General features: G+C 47.0%; 1 protein-coding gene across 2 annotated transcripts in view; it reads left to right on the top strand.

Annotated features, from left to right (window-relative positions):
- MROH1 (maestro heat like repeat family member 1) overlaps positions 1–19298 on the top strand; it is a 2508022-nt gene that overhangs the window by 258538 nt on the left and 2230186 nt on the right. For both annotated transcript variants that reach the window (XM_085604508.1, XM_085604507.1), the window contains exon 3: positions 3250–3395. In XM_085604508.1, the coding sequence (XP_085460634.1) occupies positions 3250–3395 (146 nt within the window). The remainder of the gene's footprint in view (positions 1–3249; positions 3396–19298) is intronic.

The raw sequence follows: 19298 nt of genomic DNA, 5'->3' as shown, positions 1-19298 counted from the left end.
ATATAAAACATATTTAATTTTCAGAAAAACACACATTCACTGGATGATGTCATCAGTGATGTCATCAGTGATGTCATTTGAGATGTCATCAGTGATGTCATGAGTGATGTCACTGACCATGTCATGAGTGATGTAATATGTGACGTCATCAGCAGTGCATTGCGGGCGCGCGAGTTATAGTTAGCTGAACTAACTATAACGGGGGAATTTCAATGGTTTTGTACAAGTGAAAAGTCCAGCTAACTATAACACCCCTGAAACCTATGGTTTTTTCAGTGAATTTCTGAGGTTTTTTAAATGCGAATTCCTAACTATAACGTGCCTGAAACCTATGGTTTTTTCTGTGAATATATATATATATATATATATATATATATCATCAGTTGAGTCGCGTATGGATGGATACCGCTTACAGTCATCAACAGCCTCTGTGTAGGTTTGTCTGACGCGTTTCGTAAGCTCCTCAGCTTTCTCTTCAGAGGCTTTCACAGGAAGAATGTGTGCATATGACGTTCCCATTTAAATACTGCTCTCCCTCCAATGGGATGGTCATATGGAACTGTGCATTATGGGAAGTATAGTTTGTAATCGATCATCCCCCAAATGGATGCACGCATTATACTCTGTTATTAATAGTTCACATGGACCCCTCAAGCGGGCCCGTCCTTGAGCTTCCCATTGGTGGGTGTGCAATATGAAAATGGCGAAGTGGGTTCAGCGTTTGCACACAGTCTCCGTTCAAGCCTCTGAAGAGAAACATATGGAGCTTCGAAACGTGTCCGGCAATTCCATTACGGAGCGGCTTCTACAAGCGGATTCTCGTCCCTGCCTATCATAAATAAAGCTGCTGATCGATTGCTACTCACCTGGTGGACAACCTTTGGAGCAGAATGTAATACGCGGCCGTCCTGCCGCGGAGTGTGCACCACCCCGTAATGTTATGGGGGCCACCCAACATGGTAACTATCATGTCGGCAATGTGGGCAAGCAGCGGCAAACAGGATTGAGGACGAGTCCACTTGCAGGGTTCATACAGGACAAGATTTGTGTGCTATTCAGACCACATTTCCCACAATGCACACTCATTTGAGCTTCCCATTGGTGGGTGTGCAATATGAAAATGGCGAAGTAGGTTCAGCGTTTGCAAAACACACAAGATGATGGACGGAATGTTGCACATTGGCAAAACATTCACCCCCAGTCACAGATCTGGGTTTAATCCATCGTTATTTTGCTCACCATGCCACCCCAGTTCAGACATGGCCATGTGCAAATCAGTCTTGACCCTGTGCCTCATAGGAACAGTCCAGCCCGAACTGCCAAGCCATGTCTTCCCTGGACCGGAATCAAGCATCCTAGGACCGGTTTCGGGGTTTCACCCCTCTTCAGCCAGGATAGCTTGACTCCAGTGGCGTAGTGAGCACGGGACCCACGTCTGGGTATACCCTTTCCACATAGGGCGAACAGCAAAACACACAAGATGATTGGTTCCAGTCCAGGGAGGACTTGGCTTGGCAGTTCGGGCTGGACTGTTCCCATGAGGCACAGGGTCAAGACTGATCTGTATATGGCATGGTGAGCAAAAAAACGATGGATTTAGGCCCAGATCTCTCTACTGGGGTGAATGTATGACATTGTTCTGCATTCTGTCCATCAACTGTTGTTTTTGCATTTGTCACCCCTGCCTATCCTAAATAAAACTGCTGATCGATATATATATATATATTTGGTGTTCCCTTTCCATTAGTTAGTTGTGATGTATTTCACATCTCTCTACACCCCGTTTACTGCAGTTTACTGAGGGTTACACATCCAGACCTCCTATTCGGACTTCGCTTTCGGCCCTGCGTAAAGCTTGCCAGGCACTTCCTGTGATTTTCCTCTGCGGAACTTTGTGGATACTACAAGACTGGTCTTCCAAACTGCATCAGGTGCAGTGGACAACCACCATTTTGTGTTGTGATTTATTGTTTGGAAGCTCCCACTCCGCCCTCACCTCCCTTCGGTACAAAGTTGGGGCATCAATTTACAGCCTGTGAACATCTTGCGGCAAACGACACCTCCACACTGCTCGGCCGCTCTTCTCTGCCCCCAGTAAATACCTTCGTGCCAATTCTATGACCCTCTCTTCATTTGTTAGTCACTTTGAGGTCCTGCCTAGGTTTTCCGTGTTTAGCTGGGTGTTAAGATGTTTTGGAAAGACGACATTTTTTATAGTATCCCGCAAGATTCCAGTGTCAGAGCAGCTTCTTGATTTCTTTCTTCTAAACTCATTTGGCATTACACCATTTGATTAATGCTTCACGAAGAGAAAAAAACAAAACAATAACATTTACAATCCCAATAGCTCAAAACAATGTCATTGCGAGACCTATTGCATTGTAAATGCTTGTTTATATATGGAACAGCGAAAGCACATTTTTGTTAATAAAAACAAAAAGTGAAATGGGGTGAACTCGTGGAGAGTATCATGACGATGTTGTTCCTCAGTTGATAGTTTCATGCAAAATAATGGAGTATTTTATAAATAATGAACACAATAATTGAGTTTTGTGACAACGAATTTAAATCATTGTTCTGGTCAAGTAGAGTCCGTATAGGCCTTCACATGTTCTAAAACAATTTGTAATGATCCAGCCTTGCTGACGTTAAATTGGTCTAACCTCTTGTTGCTGTCGAATTTCCCCTCATTAGGCATAACCGGTGTTATTGCCCTTTGTTAATGATGCTCAATTTACCCCCTCAGAAGAATGGAAAGTTGACTCTGCTTTACTGGGCTTCAGTGCCATGTCATGCAGATTTACTGCACGTTTCCCTGGTAACTTCATGCACACTGCCTGCAGTGACCATGTTCTTGAAGTGAACCAGTTGTAACTAAACGTTTGCATTGGTTTGTAATATATATTTAAAAGACAAACCCATAATGAATCTGAAGTATTGCATATGTATGTGGCTTTTACGAAATGCTATTTGTCTGTATTCGTGAAATTTAAGTGTAGTGAACATAAATACTTGTCTATTTACTGAAAAGTATACAAGCGGATTCCTCTTCCCTACTCATAGTGACTCATTTCAGATGCCATGATGGTACTTTTCCCAGGCCACACTCACGTAAGAGCTAAACCGTGCCTCAGGCCCTGTATCTCCTCACCTACTCAGACCTGTTCAGAAAACATAAAATGTGTATGAATGTGGTCGTTTTAGCAGTTGTGTGCATGAGTTAAAGTCTTTTGTTTTTCTACTCCTCAGGACTTACATTTACTCTGATAGAAGCCTCCACAGACAAGGATGCTGATGTACAGGAGCAGATCTACAACTCTCTGTGCTATATGGGCGAAACCGAGCCGGAGCAGGTCTTGCTGGCATGTGTGGAGTACCTGCGAAACAATGAAAAGGTTTATTCTCCTTCTGTGAATATTTGCTATGAGCAGTGCATATAAAAATTCTGTCTGTGCCATTTAGAATGTTTAATACATTCAAACATAGTAAGCATTAACCATCTCTTGGAGAGGATTGTAGAAAGGGGAAAAAAAAGAAATGCATTCCTAGGCACTCCATATGGAACTCCCCGATGGTTGTATAATAGGATGAAAACAATCAAAGGCAACCCTCAGGTCTCCTACCCAAGTAATTAATGAAGTGATCAAACATCTTTGCAATTCTTCACTTTACACCTATGTCATCAAATTGTTGAAGAAAGCTGAAATGGCATTCCTAAATGTGTTTTCTTTATTCATTAACCAATCAGCAAGTCTTCAAAACAGTTTTGCAATATCTGCACCAAACTGCAAGCCTCTCCAAATTTTAACCAATATAAAAATGTGTTTCTCTAAAGTGTGGTAAATAACTCCCGGGTGACACTAGCAACAGAAAACAGCTTTCACAGTAAGCCGAAAATAATTTTACCATTCACCATCGGACCTTACTTTAGGGGATTAAAAAAGTGGCTCATGCTAGCCATCTGGCCATTAGTTTATTTAATTCGTATCTTAACCAAAGGACTCGGAGCCTGCCAGGACCCTTTTGTTGCATCACCTGCTTCCCCAAGGAGTGGGTTCCTTCACTATCGCCAGTCTTACTTAATTTTTATCGGACCCCCTCCCAGCCCCTATTCGATCGCTTTAGGAACTCTGAAGTCGTAGTACGCTCCTCTGCAGAAGACACTCAAGTGCGCGTTTAGTTTTATAATTATCTCAGGGCAATGTACGTCCTTACTGTAATACTAATTACATTTAATAACTGGATGCATGAAAGTCGACTTCAGCTAAATATTAAAACTGTAGTTTTCATTTTTGAAGGACAAATTGGTAATCTGAGATCTTTACATGAATGTGGTAAGTGATAGTTTTACTTGACGCACTAGTCCACAAAAGCAGCTTCACTTGTTTCCATCCGCTGCATGCGCTCCCATCTCTGTGGCGATTACTGTGTGCTGTTTGTTCGCTTGCGGACTGTAGAGGTTCCCATGCTGCCTGCCATAGTTTGTTAAAAATTAGATGTAGGCTTGTTCTGCCTTGGGATTTGCCAGAGAATGTTGACCGTCCTGTTGTACCACAGTTCCTCATTTCCCTTTATTTTAGATAGAAACTTCGAGCTAACTGAAAAGGTAGTCTACATCAGTGAACAGGAGTAAGGGCAGAACTCTAGATGTAATATTCCTAGTACTTTAAGTTCATATGACCTGCTTGCCATCCTCCAACATTTTAAAACTTTTAAAAGCCATTCTGTAACTGGCACATTTAACCGCAAAGGGTATTAAGTCTGTAGAATTCCAGGAAATATGTGATGATGGTTTAGGAGAGTCCTCAGTTTGCATCAGATTTCCCTGAAATAGCAACTCTGATGTTTCATATAATTGCCTTCTTCAGGAGCTCCTAAATCTTGACATATTGACTGCTGAACTAAATAGGGACGGAGTCTTCCTACCACCTTCGTACCCACGAGCCCTAGACGGACTAGCTATAGTGTCTCACCTGCTCTCCTACACACTCACCGAGAACCAAATGATTAGGCACCCCAGAACACAACACTCCCAGATCTCTCAGGAATCGCGGTAACAAGAACCACCTTATCGCCTTACTCTTGCACTTCTCCACAATAAGATCTGACAGAGACACAAAACAGTTTAAAATATTTATTTTGACTAACATGCCCTAACATGCAGTATACATTCCACAACAAGTAGGAAAATGCATAGTACAAATACAGTGAGCATAGCAGCTAGTCCATATATCATGATGGGAGATGTCATCATAGAAAGACAATGGAGAAAAGACTATAGTGCCTAACCTCCCTTCCCTTGCTAAGAAGTATTAAAATATAACAGATTTCGGAGCTTTGCCAGCAGACCCCATACCTTAGCCTATAGATCAGGGGTCTTCAAACTGTGGGGCGCGACCCCCAGGGGGGCCGTGGAGTGATGTAAAGGTAGTCGCGCCTTCCCAGTCACACTTCTGCACAGGCCCAAGGGCTTCAGCCCCGCCTCCGTCTTCCCCGTCCTGTGTCTCAGTCCGGGCTGCTGCAGTGAAACTCGAGCTGATCGGGGCTCAGCTGGGCAGTGTCTGGAGTCTTATCTCCAGCACTCCCTTGTTTTTCACAGGTCTTTAAAGACCATTTGCATTTTTACATGCCTTTGCAAACTGGTTACAGAGGCTTAGGTTTTATCCCTGGTTCCAGTACCCCCTGGGTCCCCAGTCAGCCTATTCCTTACATTTGTCTTTTACATTTATTGCTGTAGTGTGAGAATGCATTTCATGGAAAGGAATATAAAGTAGGTTTGCCAAAATAAAAATTCCTGCAGTGTTTTGTTTAAAGAGCCTGCAAAGATCGCCTCTTGGCACTAAATAGACTTGGAAATAAAAAAGTATGTATGCATTCGTTATATGACTTTTCTGTCTTTGTTCTCTTTAATTATCAGTCATGGATCATTAAGGCAGCCCTAGAACACAATTAAAAGTGCTTTCTATTTATATTTGCTGTTCGAAGTATGCACAGACAAGTACTGAAAATACAGCTTTAGGTGACTGCTTTTTTTTGTACCGACTGGGCCATCAAAATAATCTGCTGGCAACCCTAACCATAGGGCTGGAAGTTTGTTGCAGGATCAGCACATTATTTATTTCCTTCTACCTCGATCCCTGATTAATGCCGCAATAGTTTAACTTAGATCTTAAACTCTACGCCGCTGTCAATAACATGCTGAGTTACTTTAAGTGTCTGGGAATGCACCCTGCATTCAGACAACTCACTCAGTTCAGTTCATAAGGCTTTATTCGGAGCTTAAACACAAAGTCCATAAAAGCACATACATTACATTATAAAACAACATCATTTTAACAGAATCAATCAGACATTTAAAAATACGTTAAAAGACAGTTTTAAATATCATACTAGACCTTGCTTTGATGGCCCGAAGAAGAAAAGTGGCAGTAAAGAAACAGACATCGGGTGTCGGGTTAAATAACAATTTCATGGTATCTTTTACAGTCCTAACTCCATACTTCTTAAAAACAGGTTTTAAAAAAGCTAAACGAAAATTGCCATAAAGTGGACAAAACAATAAAAAGTGCATGGTACTTTGTTTGGTAGTATTATCACATGGGCAAGGACCAATCGGGTGTTTTCTGATGCTTGGAAATGCCACCAAATGGTGAACAATCCCAAAACGCAATCTTGTCAGTACGAACCTATGGGAGGGTCTGGAAACAAAACTCAAATACGGTTGGAACCCTGTCGTTTCACTGAAGCTTCCGTAGAACAGACAGGTTGTTGAGTTACCACTGGCCCTCCCACGCTTCTCAGTCTTATGGCTCATAAAAACAGATTTCATCTCATTTTTGGTCAGACAAGAGGCTGCATAGTGATCCTCTGTTACATTAAGACCATAAATCTCCGAAAAACTACCCGAGACGAATTTAACCCATGGAATCTTTAAATGGTTGTCAATAGAGAAACAGTCTTTAATGATAGCTCTATTTAGGGAGGTCTCTTCCTTTACCCAAATTGCGCGCCACAACATAAGTGGTCTAAGCGCAACGGAGTCTGAAAGATGTTGGATTCCAAACTCCCTATGCACCAAATCGGTAGAAGCCGAAGTAGGTAGACTTAGAAGTCTTTTTAGGAAGAGATTTTCCTCCACTTGTAAACTTCCGCTCGGAGCGTGCCCCCAAATACCAGCACCATAAAGAGTAATAGAAAGACACCTCATTTGATAAATTTTCAGCATGTCTTTAAGCCGTTTATCCCCTAATTTAGAAGCAAACTGAAACACCCCGTGGGCACTTTTCGCCATTCTAGCCCTAACATAGTTGATCTCCCTGGACCAGCTACCTGATTTGGAGAAAGTAATACCTAGGTAGTTGAAAGAGTCCACCGTTTGGACCTTATGCCCTTCAATAAAAAACGAATGCGGTTTTTTACAACTCTTACCACACTCCATGACAAAAGTTTTTGATTTATTGATCTTCAACTTCCTTTCCTTAATGAACAGAGAAAACCTGTCCATTAGGCGTTGAAGGCCGATAGGGGTCCTAGATAAAATAACGGCATCGTCCGCATAAAGTAAAACAGGGACGTGGGAATCAAGGGTTTTAGGGGTGTCAGCCACAACAGTCTTTAAAACAGAGTCAACCTCATTGATAAAGAGTGTAAAAAGTAGAGGGGCAAGCACACACCCTTGCCTAATACCGCGTCTAATAAGGAACTTAGGGGTGCACTCCCCTCCCGGGCCGTAACGAACACTAGATCTAAGATTGGCGTATAGCCGGGCCAAGAAATGAACAATGCCCTCCGGTGCCCCCATTTCTAGTAGTTTCTCCCATAAGATCTTATGGTTCACCATATCGAAGGCACTGCTCAAATCTGCAAAGCAAAGAAAAAGAGAACCTTTCTTGGCCTTCGTATACTTCCCTATAAGAAGTTCTAGGTTGAGGCACTGTTCTACTGTCCCTCGTCCCTTCCTGAAACCATATTGGGAGTTTGCCAATATGTTATTAGAATCGGCCCATTCTTCAAGTCTAACCAGAAGCACTCTGCTCATGATTTTCACGGAGGAATCAAGTAGGGAGATTGGGCGGTAGTTCTTAGCATCCCTCCTCTCTCCCTTCTTATAGATAGGTATTATAGTAGATTCCTCCCAGGAGGGTGGGACACCATAACAGACCGCTGCGTTAAACACATTTGTTAATAACGGGCCCCAAATCTCTGGTTCTTTTTTGTAGACATCTATGGGCACCCCGTCAGGCCCCTGGGCCTTACCTCCCTTACTAGCAGAAATACAATCCTGGACCTCAGAAGTGGATATATCTAAAGGAATGACAGGCCAGTCACCTCGACCTACATCCAAAGATTTGTCCGAGTCAAAAATCATGGAGAAGTGGGAGACCCAACATTCTGCACTAACGTTTGCCGTCAGTTCAGGCGTCTCCTCATTCTTAAGAAAGGGACAATTAACTGTTGCCCAGAAAAGGGAGGAATCCGAAGTTTCAGCCGCCTGGTCTAACTTGTCCCAAGCGTCTTGCCTTAGTTCGGCCTTCCTATTTTTAACTGCAGCCTGATAGATGGCTCTGAGCTCCCTAACCAAAGTTATATCCCTAGGTTTGGCAACAAGTGCCTCTTTAAGACCCTTAAGGGCAATAGTGCTCGCGTGGTCGAACCACCCCCTTTGCCCGCACGACTTACTCTTAAGAAGCATGGTAAATTTTGCATCAATAGTGTGATTGATGTTAATAAACTTGGGAATAATTACATCCGTTAGTTCTTTGCTCTCTAAAATAACGGCAATGTCGTTTACACATTTATTAATAATGGAGTTGGACAAAATATCAGCTTTATCCCCCTTCCACCTAATTCTAGTTCCGTTGGGTCGGTGGGGTTCAATATTAGCTATTATGTTTGGATTGGGGCCTTGTTTCGCCTTCCATAGTACGGCCTCCATAGTTAGGCAGTTATGATCGCTAATTAGGTTATCAACTACCAGAGGGGCTGTACACCCCGGGTTAAGGCTAGATGAAATGCAAATAAAATCAATCACCGTGTTTGCATTTCGGCCCGTGAATGTAGGGATGGTTTCACCAGAGGCACCTTTCAAGTTCTCCAGCAATTCCAAATCATAAGTCATCAAGATTTTGTTTAATGAATCTCCATAAGAATTGTGGGGAAAATGAGAGACGCCTTCCCCCCAGCAATTTACAAAACCACAAACCCTGTGGGCGGGGGATGGACACACAACAGTGTTAAAATCCCCTAGCCAAATGAAATCAAACACTATATTATTACCCGTGACTATATCTGCCAATGCGGACTCTAAAGCAAAAACTACCTGCTGCCTGGTATTATCAAATACATTATTATAAAAATTGATTAAAAGGATATTTCTACCCAGTTCCTGATAAAGCCATAAAATCTGGGAATGGGCCCCAATGGTTACATATTTCTTTACAATAAGTGGTACATCCACAGAAATCAGAGTCAGAAGCCCACCCTTAGCTCTGCCCGAAGTGGAAGCCACAGCCGGCAAATGGTAAGAAACAAAACCCAAGTAGTTAATGGGGGCCAGACTCCAGGTTTCCTGAAAACAAATAATGTTAAAATTATTAATAAAATCAAACCAACCTAAACATGTATCCTTTTGTGAGAGACCAGCAACATTCCAACAGGCGATAGAACACCGACCCCTATTGTCTGATATAATGGGTTTAGTTGGAACAACCCTGTCCCTATCGCCAGAGGTCGGTCTTACAATTCCACTATCCACTGGGACATCAATATGATTAACACTGGGGCCATTTAAACCAATAGTCTCCACTGATTCTGGAGCCCCAGGGGCCGTACTACACCTTCCCTCTCCCATGGGAATGATCACAGTCCCTGGGACCACCAGGGGTAACACCAGTCAGTCATTACAATCGAGGCCACTCAGGGGCTGAAATCTATTAAACGTGGAAATGGTAGGACCAACACACAAGTTCAAATCTCTGGACCTCCCTCGATAACGCTCCGCATCAGGTTGAATATCAAAGTCTCTATAAAAGAACCCCAGGGGACGTAGAGAAATTCCTTCATCTCGTATAGGAAGAGATGCAGCTTTAATCAACACCGTGGAGGTAAGTTGTGGGTTTCGAAAGTTGATAACGATACAATCCCCTCCACATGTCTTGCGGGATTTCCCCACCCAATTAGTTCTTCTAGTGCTTAGGATATCCCCTGAAAGTGCTACGGGGAAGCCACACTGCCTGTGAAGCCAATCCACCGTTTTATTCTTTAATGATGAATGCGATTCATCAGAGCCGTGGTTGCTTCCGGACACTCTTAAAGGGGGAACATTGGTTAAAACTGCCACAAAAGGTGCACAGGTCGGTGGTAAATCCGGCTGGGGGCTACTAGAACTGTTAAGATTTGCATTGGAACCCACCTGCTTCCTTAGTACAGAGCTAAAGGAAGGTTTAGTTTGGACCGGCAACTGCGGGAGAGGATTGGAGACAGCAGGAATTACTTCACAATCATTCCCAGAGCTAAAATTACTGCTCACGGCCGTCGTTAGAACTAAGTTAGGAGAGTTAAAGGGAACCTCAGCAGGTCCAAGATCTTTATCGGCGGTATTTACTCCTGTGGCGGCATTTATGAATGTATCCACTAAACCTCCCAATCTGACTACTTCGTCAGAAATAGTAGCGAGTTTGGTCAATAGGGGTTTAACAAGTAGATCAAGCTTGGCCTCAATAGCATTAAGCAAAAAATCAAGTTGCTCATTGTCCAAACTGATCGTGGGACCATCCAGTACCTTTATTTGGTCACGCTGGGTATTAGGCAATGAGGGGTCAGCTCTTTTTGCGGGGCGATTCCCACCTCGTTTGGGCTGATTGATCTTGCTATTGTTCCTGCATGAGCGTATTAATCTTTGTGGCCTCGGAGCCTGCACGTTTGGAACTATTGGATCAGTAAAAGTTTCTACACCGGATTCTAATTCATTGGTGGGCCCAGAAATAACAATTGCCTCACTTGTGGTATCATTAGACTCAACCAAAATGGGACTAACCATTGGATTTGAAGAAACACTAACATCAAGGTTGGAAATTGACTGGGAGGCTGATCCAATAGGAGAGGAAGGGCACAGGGTTTGAGGCCCCGGTCGTCCTAAGGACTTCCTCCTTTCCTGGTTGATTTTATCCACCATCTTAACCAAATAGTTATCCATAGTGGTCGATACAGCCGCTGGTTTGGCTTTAGGCATTAATATGCCGGGCTGGGCCAGTACCAATAATCAAGAACAGATTAACACCACAACAATCAACAACCAATAAACCTGTGCTATATATGGCTGCCCAGCACAAATAATCACTTCATGTTATACCACTATATGACTCACTGCCCCACCCTAATAGCAGTTACGTTGCGGCGGATCACACAACCAATTAGGCAGGTTAACAGCAAACCATGTAAAGCCAAATTATGGCCCCCTCCTACCCTCTCCTGTCCCGGACTGTCACAGACTGTCCGCCCTTTGTCCGGGCTTCGTCCTGGGCGTCCCGCGCTGCGGAGTCGATGGAAATTAGAAGGATGCTGGGGCCAATGGTGGGCGGGTGGGCGGGCCGCGACTCAGGTGCGGTCAGGCACGGGCTCCTGGGAGCTGTAGTCCATCCAGCAGCCCCTTACACCCTCAGCGACGGCCTGCGGCTCCAGGCACAGCCCCTCCAGACACAGCAGAGCACAGGTATACAAATGCCCCCAGCAGCGATGCGGGACCCGCGCCAGCGGGTTCCGCGAGCGTTTTTAAATGGTTTGTGGGCGGGTGGGCGGGCCGCGACTCAGGTGCGGTCAGGCACGGGCTCCTGGGAGCTGTAGTCCATCCAGCAGCCCCTTACACCCTCAGCGACGGCCTGCGGCTCCAGGCACAGCCCCTCCAGACACAGCAGAGCACAGGTATACAAATGCCCCCAGCAGCGATGCGGGACCCGCGCCAGCGGGTTCCGCGAGCGTTTTTAAATGGTTTGTGGGCGGGTGGGCGGGCCGCGACTCAGGTGCGGTCAGGCACGGGCTCCTGGGAGCTGTAGTCCATCCAGCAGCCCCTTACACCCTCAGCCACGGCCTGCGGCTCCAGGCACAGCCCCTCCAGACACAGCAGAGCACAGGTATACAAATGCCCCCAGCAGCGATGCGGGATCCGCGCCAGCGGGTTCCGCAAGCGTTTTTAAATGGTTTGTGGGCGGGCCGCGACTCAGGTGCGGTCAGGCACGGGCTCCTGGGAGCTGTAGTCCATCCAGCAGCCCCTTACAACCTCAGCGACGGCCTGCGGCTCCAGGCACAGCCCCTCCAGACACAGCCCCTCCAGACACAGCAGAGCACAGGTATACAAATGCCCCCAGCAGCGATGCGGGACAACTCACTCATCATTCTCGCCTTTCACTTTCACGCTCACCCTGCACGCACAGCGATCACAATGCACTCGCACTGATCACCATGCACTCGCACCATTCAGCCGCTCACCTTGCACTCAGTGATCACTCTGCACTCACAATGCACTTGTGCTGCTCACCCTATACCTCACCCTGCAGTCACATGAGTACACTACTCATCCTGCACTCATGTGACACTTCACTCACCTGTCCCCCTCACTACTCAATATGCAACTCACTCAATCAAGCCCATCAGTAATCATACATTAATTCATCCCATTCTGAACTTGCATTCGCACCCAAATTCATACGCCACCTCACTCACCCTGCAGTCACTCCTCTTGCCCTACTCTCACACTGTTGCATCGCTTACCGTGCACTCACATGGGCACTCTTGTCACCCACACAGTGCAGAGGGTTAATGTGCCTTCTTCAAAGAATATGTACCATGCAGATCACAGAAATCAGTGTGAGTAAACTATGAGTAGTGCTATAAAAAATGAAATGTTTGTCAGAAAGGTGCTATAGAGAGATGTGGTGCATTGTTGGTGAGTGGCAGTGAAGGAATTCATGGAGAAGGAGGAAACGGGGGTGGGTCATCAAAAAGACATTTGCACCGGGTGCGACCAGTGTTAGGACCAGCCCTGACTGGGAGTGTTTGACCCCTCGACCCCCCCCCCCCCCCCACCCCCCCCCCCCTCTGAAGTTCTGGTCTAGTGGCGTCCCGGCTTCTGCCTACTATTATTTACACCTGTAATGCACTACTGTTACCAAAAGATGTCCTGGGGCTAATAACCATCTACTGCCTGAAGGCAAATGAGAAACACACAGAAGGAGAACCAGCCAAATGGGGTAACCTACAGAGCTAGAGAAAGGTTTTATATCTTCCTAAAGGATAATAGATTCTTGGTGGAGCGAAGCAAAGGAGGGTGCACGTTCCATAACTGCGCGGCCTGCATCAAAACAGCGAGACCGACAACTCATGCCTTCTTGAATTAGGGAACAATAAGCAGAGTGGCACATGCCGAGAGGAGCATACAGGTCTGACCCAAATGCTTGGTGAGGAGAGATGAGAGGATGAGAGAGGACAGCAAGGGAGTGAGAGAATTTGATTGAAGAGGTCAGGGATGAGGAGAAATGTGAATTGCCGAAGAGAAGTGTGGACACGCAAGAAGTGAGTGTGATCCAAAGGTGAGGGCTTCTGTTAGAACAAAGGGGAGATGTGAAAGAGGAATGGGGGGACTGGAGATGTTTAAGATACAAATAGACAAAAATTTGAATGGAGAGACGAGGTGAATGGGAAGTGCTGAGGGGCACGGGAGGTGACAGGGCCAGAGAGGCCATGAGATAAATGCGAGAGACTGTTAGAGATGAGGGCAGTGAAAAGACAGAATGGCAAGAGGTGATTAAAGGTGAAGTGAGAGGTTGAATGGGGAGAATTCAGAAGTTGTAAAAAAGGGGTGAAAGAAAATGGCCTGCAAAGTGAGAGAGGGATCCGGGGTTAGGAGAGGAGAGAGGGATGGAAGGGAGGGGGTGAGAGGAAAGCTGCATGGGTAAACTGTTTAACTCTGCACAAAACCGCCAGGGTTTTAAGGGACCCCTGCTTCTCCCGGTCAGGGCCAGGTGAGCTTCTAATGTGGCAGCACGTATTGCTGCAGAGTGGAAGGCCCTTCACAAAGGTTGACTTGAAATCTTTCTGATGATAATTACTGGATTTTGGCTATAAATGGGTACTGATTGGGTGAAATCTTTCCTCGGTATTACTGTGTGTAAAAAATGTCAAAATTATGAAGCAATGCTATCCCAAAATACGCGGCATCACATAACCTCATGTTCGAGGCATATGAGCTGCAGATTGTACACTTAGCATAGGTCGCCATCTGGTGTTGGGCCCGGATGTTTGCAGTTTGTTTTTCTTCTTGGACCGTCTTTGGAAGTCACGAGTTTGGTGACTCCTCCTTCGGTCCGTACTGCGCATGGGCTTCGGCTCCATCCTCAGATTGTTTTTTTCCGCCATCGGGCTCGGATGTGATACTTCGTGCTCCGGCTTCGAACTTCTACGGTTCCAGCCTCGACGGAAAATCCTCGATTCTTCGAGTTCCTTCATCATCTTCATCTCTCGAAGCGGCACTTTTTCCATCCCGTACATCGACACCGGCCTTCGGGCCCTCCGCGACTCCGGTCCCGGCCGATGGAAAGGACTCCGTTTAAAAAGTGCCCAGAATGTGGGTCTAAATTTCCCCACACCGACCTCCATCAGGTGTGTAACCTTTGCCTCTCTCCGGAACACGAGGCTCGAGACTGCCCCGCCTGCAAGTCTTTTCGATCGAAGAAAACGATCCGAGATCGAAGGGCTCGACGCACCATGGCGCACTCATCCTCGACAGCTCCACCGGACATCTTCGGAGACGACGCCGAAGCTTCGGGGCAGACACACACCGAACTGGGAGAAGACATCGTCAGCGCTTCCGAGGCCGACGACTCCGACCTGGAGGACGTAACACCAGGACAGCGGGCCGTGAGTACAATGCCCCCTCCCAGCCCCGCACCAAAAACCAAAGAGACTCCGGTTACTCCCTCGCCTGCCGGCCTGGGCAAAACCAAAACCAAAGCCTCGATCACCCCACCTTCGGGCCCGGTGTCGAAGCACTCAAAGTCTCACGGCAGCTCGGGATCGAGCCAGCCGACGCCCGGTGCCGATAAACACCACTCGGCACCGAAGCCTGCAAAATCCAGCTCGACTCCGAAACCACCGGTGCCGAAGCCTGGACACTCGGCGCCGACCAAACACAAACAGAAATCGGTCGGCACCGACGCTCCGGCGCCGAAACAGCATTCGACGCCGAAACACACGGAGACCTCCAAAAAGCAAGGCGTACACAGAACATCGAAACCTCCGGTTCCGAAATCGCCGGTGCCGACAGACGACTCGGCGCCATTGGCTCTGTTTACACCAGACCCTTTACAAAAGACTTTGTCCAGAGATCCAAAGACTGGCCTTTTGACTGTGATTACTAAGAAGCGTCGCCTTGAGGCTCCGGCTCCTCCTCCTCCACCCAAAAAGAGGGACTCAGCTACTTCTCCCCTTAGAGTACCCTCCCCACTGCCACCCCCCCTCCCACCACCACCCCCTCCACCTTTACCTCACTACGATCCGGCCCCATCCCCAGATCCGGATGACGGGGACCCGGACAATGACCCAGGGGACGCCCCAATGGATCCCACTCCACCAGGGACCCCAGATCCATGGGAGGATTATAATAACCCTGATGTACCCAATGTACCTCAAGACGACCTATACCCATCAAGGCCGTCTCCTCCAGAGGACTCTTTAGGGTTTCACCATTTAGTGCAGAGAGCAGCACACTACCATGGGGTGGACATGCACACGGAACCAGTGGAAGAAGACTTCCTACTGGATACATTTGATTTACAAGATCGTTCCACTGCTATTTTACCCATGCTTAAGGGTGTCACCAAGCACGCTACAGAGGTATTCAAAGACCCTGTCAGAGCCAGAGTACTAAACCCTAGAATAGAGAAGAAGTACAAGGCGGCACCCACAGACCCTGCATACATCAAGGGCCCTGCTCCTCTAGATTCCCTAGTTGTCTCCACAGCTAGAAAGCGGGCTAACTCCCAATCCTCAGGAGATGCCCCACCACCAGACAAGGAATCTAAACTTCTGGACGCGTCTGGTAAACGCACCGCCTACCAGGCTGCAAACATGTGGCGCATTGCAAATACACAAGCACTGCTTGCGCGATATGATAGAGCACACTATGATGAATTAGAGGCTCTTATGCAGCACCTTCCAGAGAAATACAAACGCCAAGCTCATGACCTGATACAGGAGGGCAAACTAATCACAAACACCTCCATTAAGTGTGCCCTCGATGCAGCAGACACTGCTTCTAGAGCCATAAACACCAGTGTCCTGCTTCGCCGCCATGCCTGGCTCAGGATATCAGGGTTCAAGCCTGAGGTCCAGACATCAATACTTAATCACACCTTTGACCAGCAAACACTCTTTGGCCCAAAGGTAGACGAAGCGCTCGAAAAAATGAAGAAAGATACAGACACAGCGAAGTCTATGGGAGCGCTCCAGACCCATGCCTCTAAGCGTTCCTTTCGACGCTCGTCCTTTCGTGGCACAGGTAGAGGCTCCTCCACCGATAATGCCTCTACCTCCTACAAATCCCCTCCTCAAAATACCTTTTCAAAGGGCAACCAAAGAGGTGGCTACAGAGGCAACAACAATAAGGGCAGGGGCAAAACCAACAATACCCGTTCTGCCACCCCACCCGCACAATGACTCCCCTTCGCTCCCCCCAGACCATTCCACTCCGGTCGGGGGCAGACTACAAGATTTTATCCACGTATGGGAGTCCATAACATCGGACAAATGGGTGACCCAAATCATTCGGTCAGGGTACTGCCTCGAGCTAACATCTACCCCACCCAATATCCCACCAAGGCACCGTCCAATGTCCCAAGAGCATTCCACACTGCTCAAACAAGAGGTACTCTCGCTCCTCCAGAAACACGCCATAGAGCAGGTACCCGACAATCAACGAAATCTAGGGGTCTACTCCCTATATTTCTTAATCCCAAAGAAAGACGAGACCCTCAGACCCATTCTGGATCTCCGGCCTCTAAATGCCTACATACATTCAGACCACTTTCACATGGTCACCTTACAACAAGTCCTCCCACTCCTCTGCCAGGGAGACTTTCTCACAACACTGGATCTGAAAGACGCGTACTTTCACATTCCAATACACCCCTCTCACAGAAAATACCTCAGGTTCGTGGTGGACGGGCAACATTACCAATTCAAGGTTCTCCCCTTCGGGGTCACCACTGCACCACGGGTGTTTACCAAATGCCTAGCAGTAGTAGCAGCACACCTCAGACGTCAACATGTTCACGTCTTCCCTTACTTAGACGACTGGCTCATAAAAGCCGCGTCCTACCACCAATGCGTGCAACATACAAACAGCACCATCCAACTGCTTCATCAGCTAGGCTTCACGGTGAACTACCAAAAGTCCCACCTCATACCATCTCACACAAAGCAATATCTCGGGGCCACCATAGACACCTCAAAAGGTATTGCCTATCCAAACTCAGCCAGAATCACAAGCATTCTAGCCTTACGCAAAATATTCCTTCCTCAACACTCTCTACCAGCAAGAGTGTTTATGAAGCTCATAGGGATGATGGCGTCTTGCATCTTCATAGTGCCCCATGCAAGACTCCACATGCGTCCACTTCAGGAGTGCCTAGCACAACAGTGGAACCAGGCCCAGGGTCAGCTGACGGATCTGGTGTTGGTGGACGGCCGCACACATCACTCTCTGCAGTGGTGGAACACCACAAACCTTTCCAAGGGACGGCCGTTCCTGGACCCGGTTCCCCAAGTGACTCTAACAGCGGACGCATCGCTCTCCGGCTGGGGAGCGCACCTCTTACACCTCACAATGCAAGGTCTATGGACGCCACAGCAAAAAACGCTCCACATCAACCATCTGGAGCTTTTGGCGATCTTTCTAGCCCTAAAATCTTTCCAAAAGCAGATTTCAGGCAAAGCAGTCCTCATTCGCACAGACAACATGACTGCGATGTATTATATACAGAAACAGGGGGGGACACACTCTCCCCAGCTCTCCCGCTTAGCCCAGAGCATATGGAGATGGGCAATTCCCCAAAACATTTTTCTCCTGGCACAACATGTTCCAGGCGTACAAAACACCATAGCAGATCTGCTCAGCAGACAGACTCAACAACTACACGAATGGGAACTGCATCCACAAGTTCTTCACCCATTCTTCCAACAGTGGGGGCATCCTCAAATAGACCTCTTCGCCACCCACGAAAACAAAAAATGCCCAAGCTTCGCCGCCAGATACCCACACCCATTGTCCAAGGGCAATGCGATATGGATGAACTGGTCAGGCAGATTTGCATACGCCTTTCCACCTCTCCCACTAATTCCATTAGTGGTCAGGAAACTACAACAGCACTCCCTCACACTCATTCTGGTAGCTCCGACGTGGGCCAGACAGCCGTGGTACACCACGCTACTACAACTATCAGTGGTACCACATCAAAAACTGCACCTTTCCCCATGCCTCCTAACCCAGAACCATGGAGAAATCAGGCACCCGGACCCAGCTCAGCTCAACCTGGCGATCTGGCTCCTGAAATCTTAGAATTCGGGTACCTTAACCTTCCCCCTGATTGCATGAACATCATCATGGAAGCCAGACGTCCTACCACTAGAGCATGCTATGCCGCAAAGTGGAAAAGATTTGTAATGTACTGCCGTAACAATACAATCAACCCTCTAGATGCATCCATACAACACATCATATGCTATCTGCTCCATCTTCACAGGTGTAACCTGGCGTATTCATCCATACGCCTACACCTAGCAGCGATCGCTGCCTATCTACAAAACAGACAGCATTTGTCACTCTTCAGAGTGCCCGCTATTAAAGCCTTCATGGAAGGCCTTAAACGAGTAATTCCTCCCAGGGCACCACCCTCCCCTGTATGGAATCTAAATTTGGTCCTTACACGACTAATGGGTCCGCCCTTCGAACCAATGCACAAATATGAGCTACAATTTCTCACCTGGAAAACAGCTTTCCTTGTAGCTATCACTTCCCTTAGAAGGGTTGGTGAAATACAAGCGTTCACCATACAGGAACCTTACATACAAATGCATCACAGCAAGGTCATACTTCGAACTAATCCGAAGTTCCTGCCCAAAGTCATTACCCCCTTCCACCTCAATCAATCAGTGGAATTACCTGTCTTCTTTTCGCAACCCCAATCTGTTGCGGAAAGGGCCTTACACACACTAGATGTGAAAAGAGCGTTGCTATATTACATACAAAG

Source organism: Triturus cristatus, chromosome 5_1 (genome assembly GCF_964204655.1).
Source record: "Triturus cristatus chromosome 5_1, aTriCri1.1, whole genome shotgun sequence".
Classification (NCBI taxonomy): domain Eukaryota; kingdom Metazoa; phylum Chordata; class Amphibia; order Caudata; family Salamandridae; genus Triturus; species Triturus cristatus.
The sequence above is the reverse complement of the archived record's forward strand: the minus strand, read 5'-3'. Positions and strand labels throughout refer to the sequence as shown.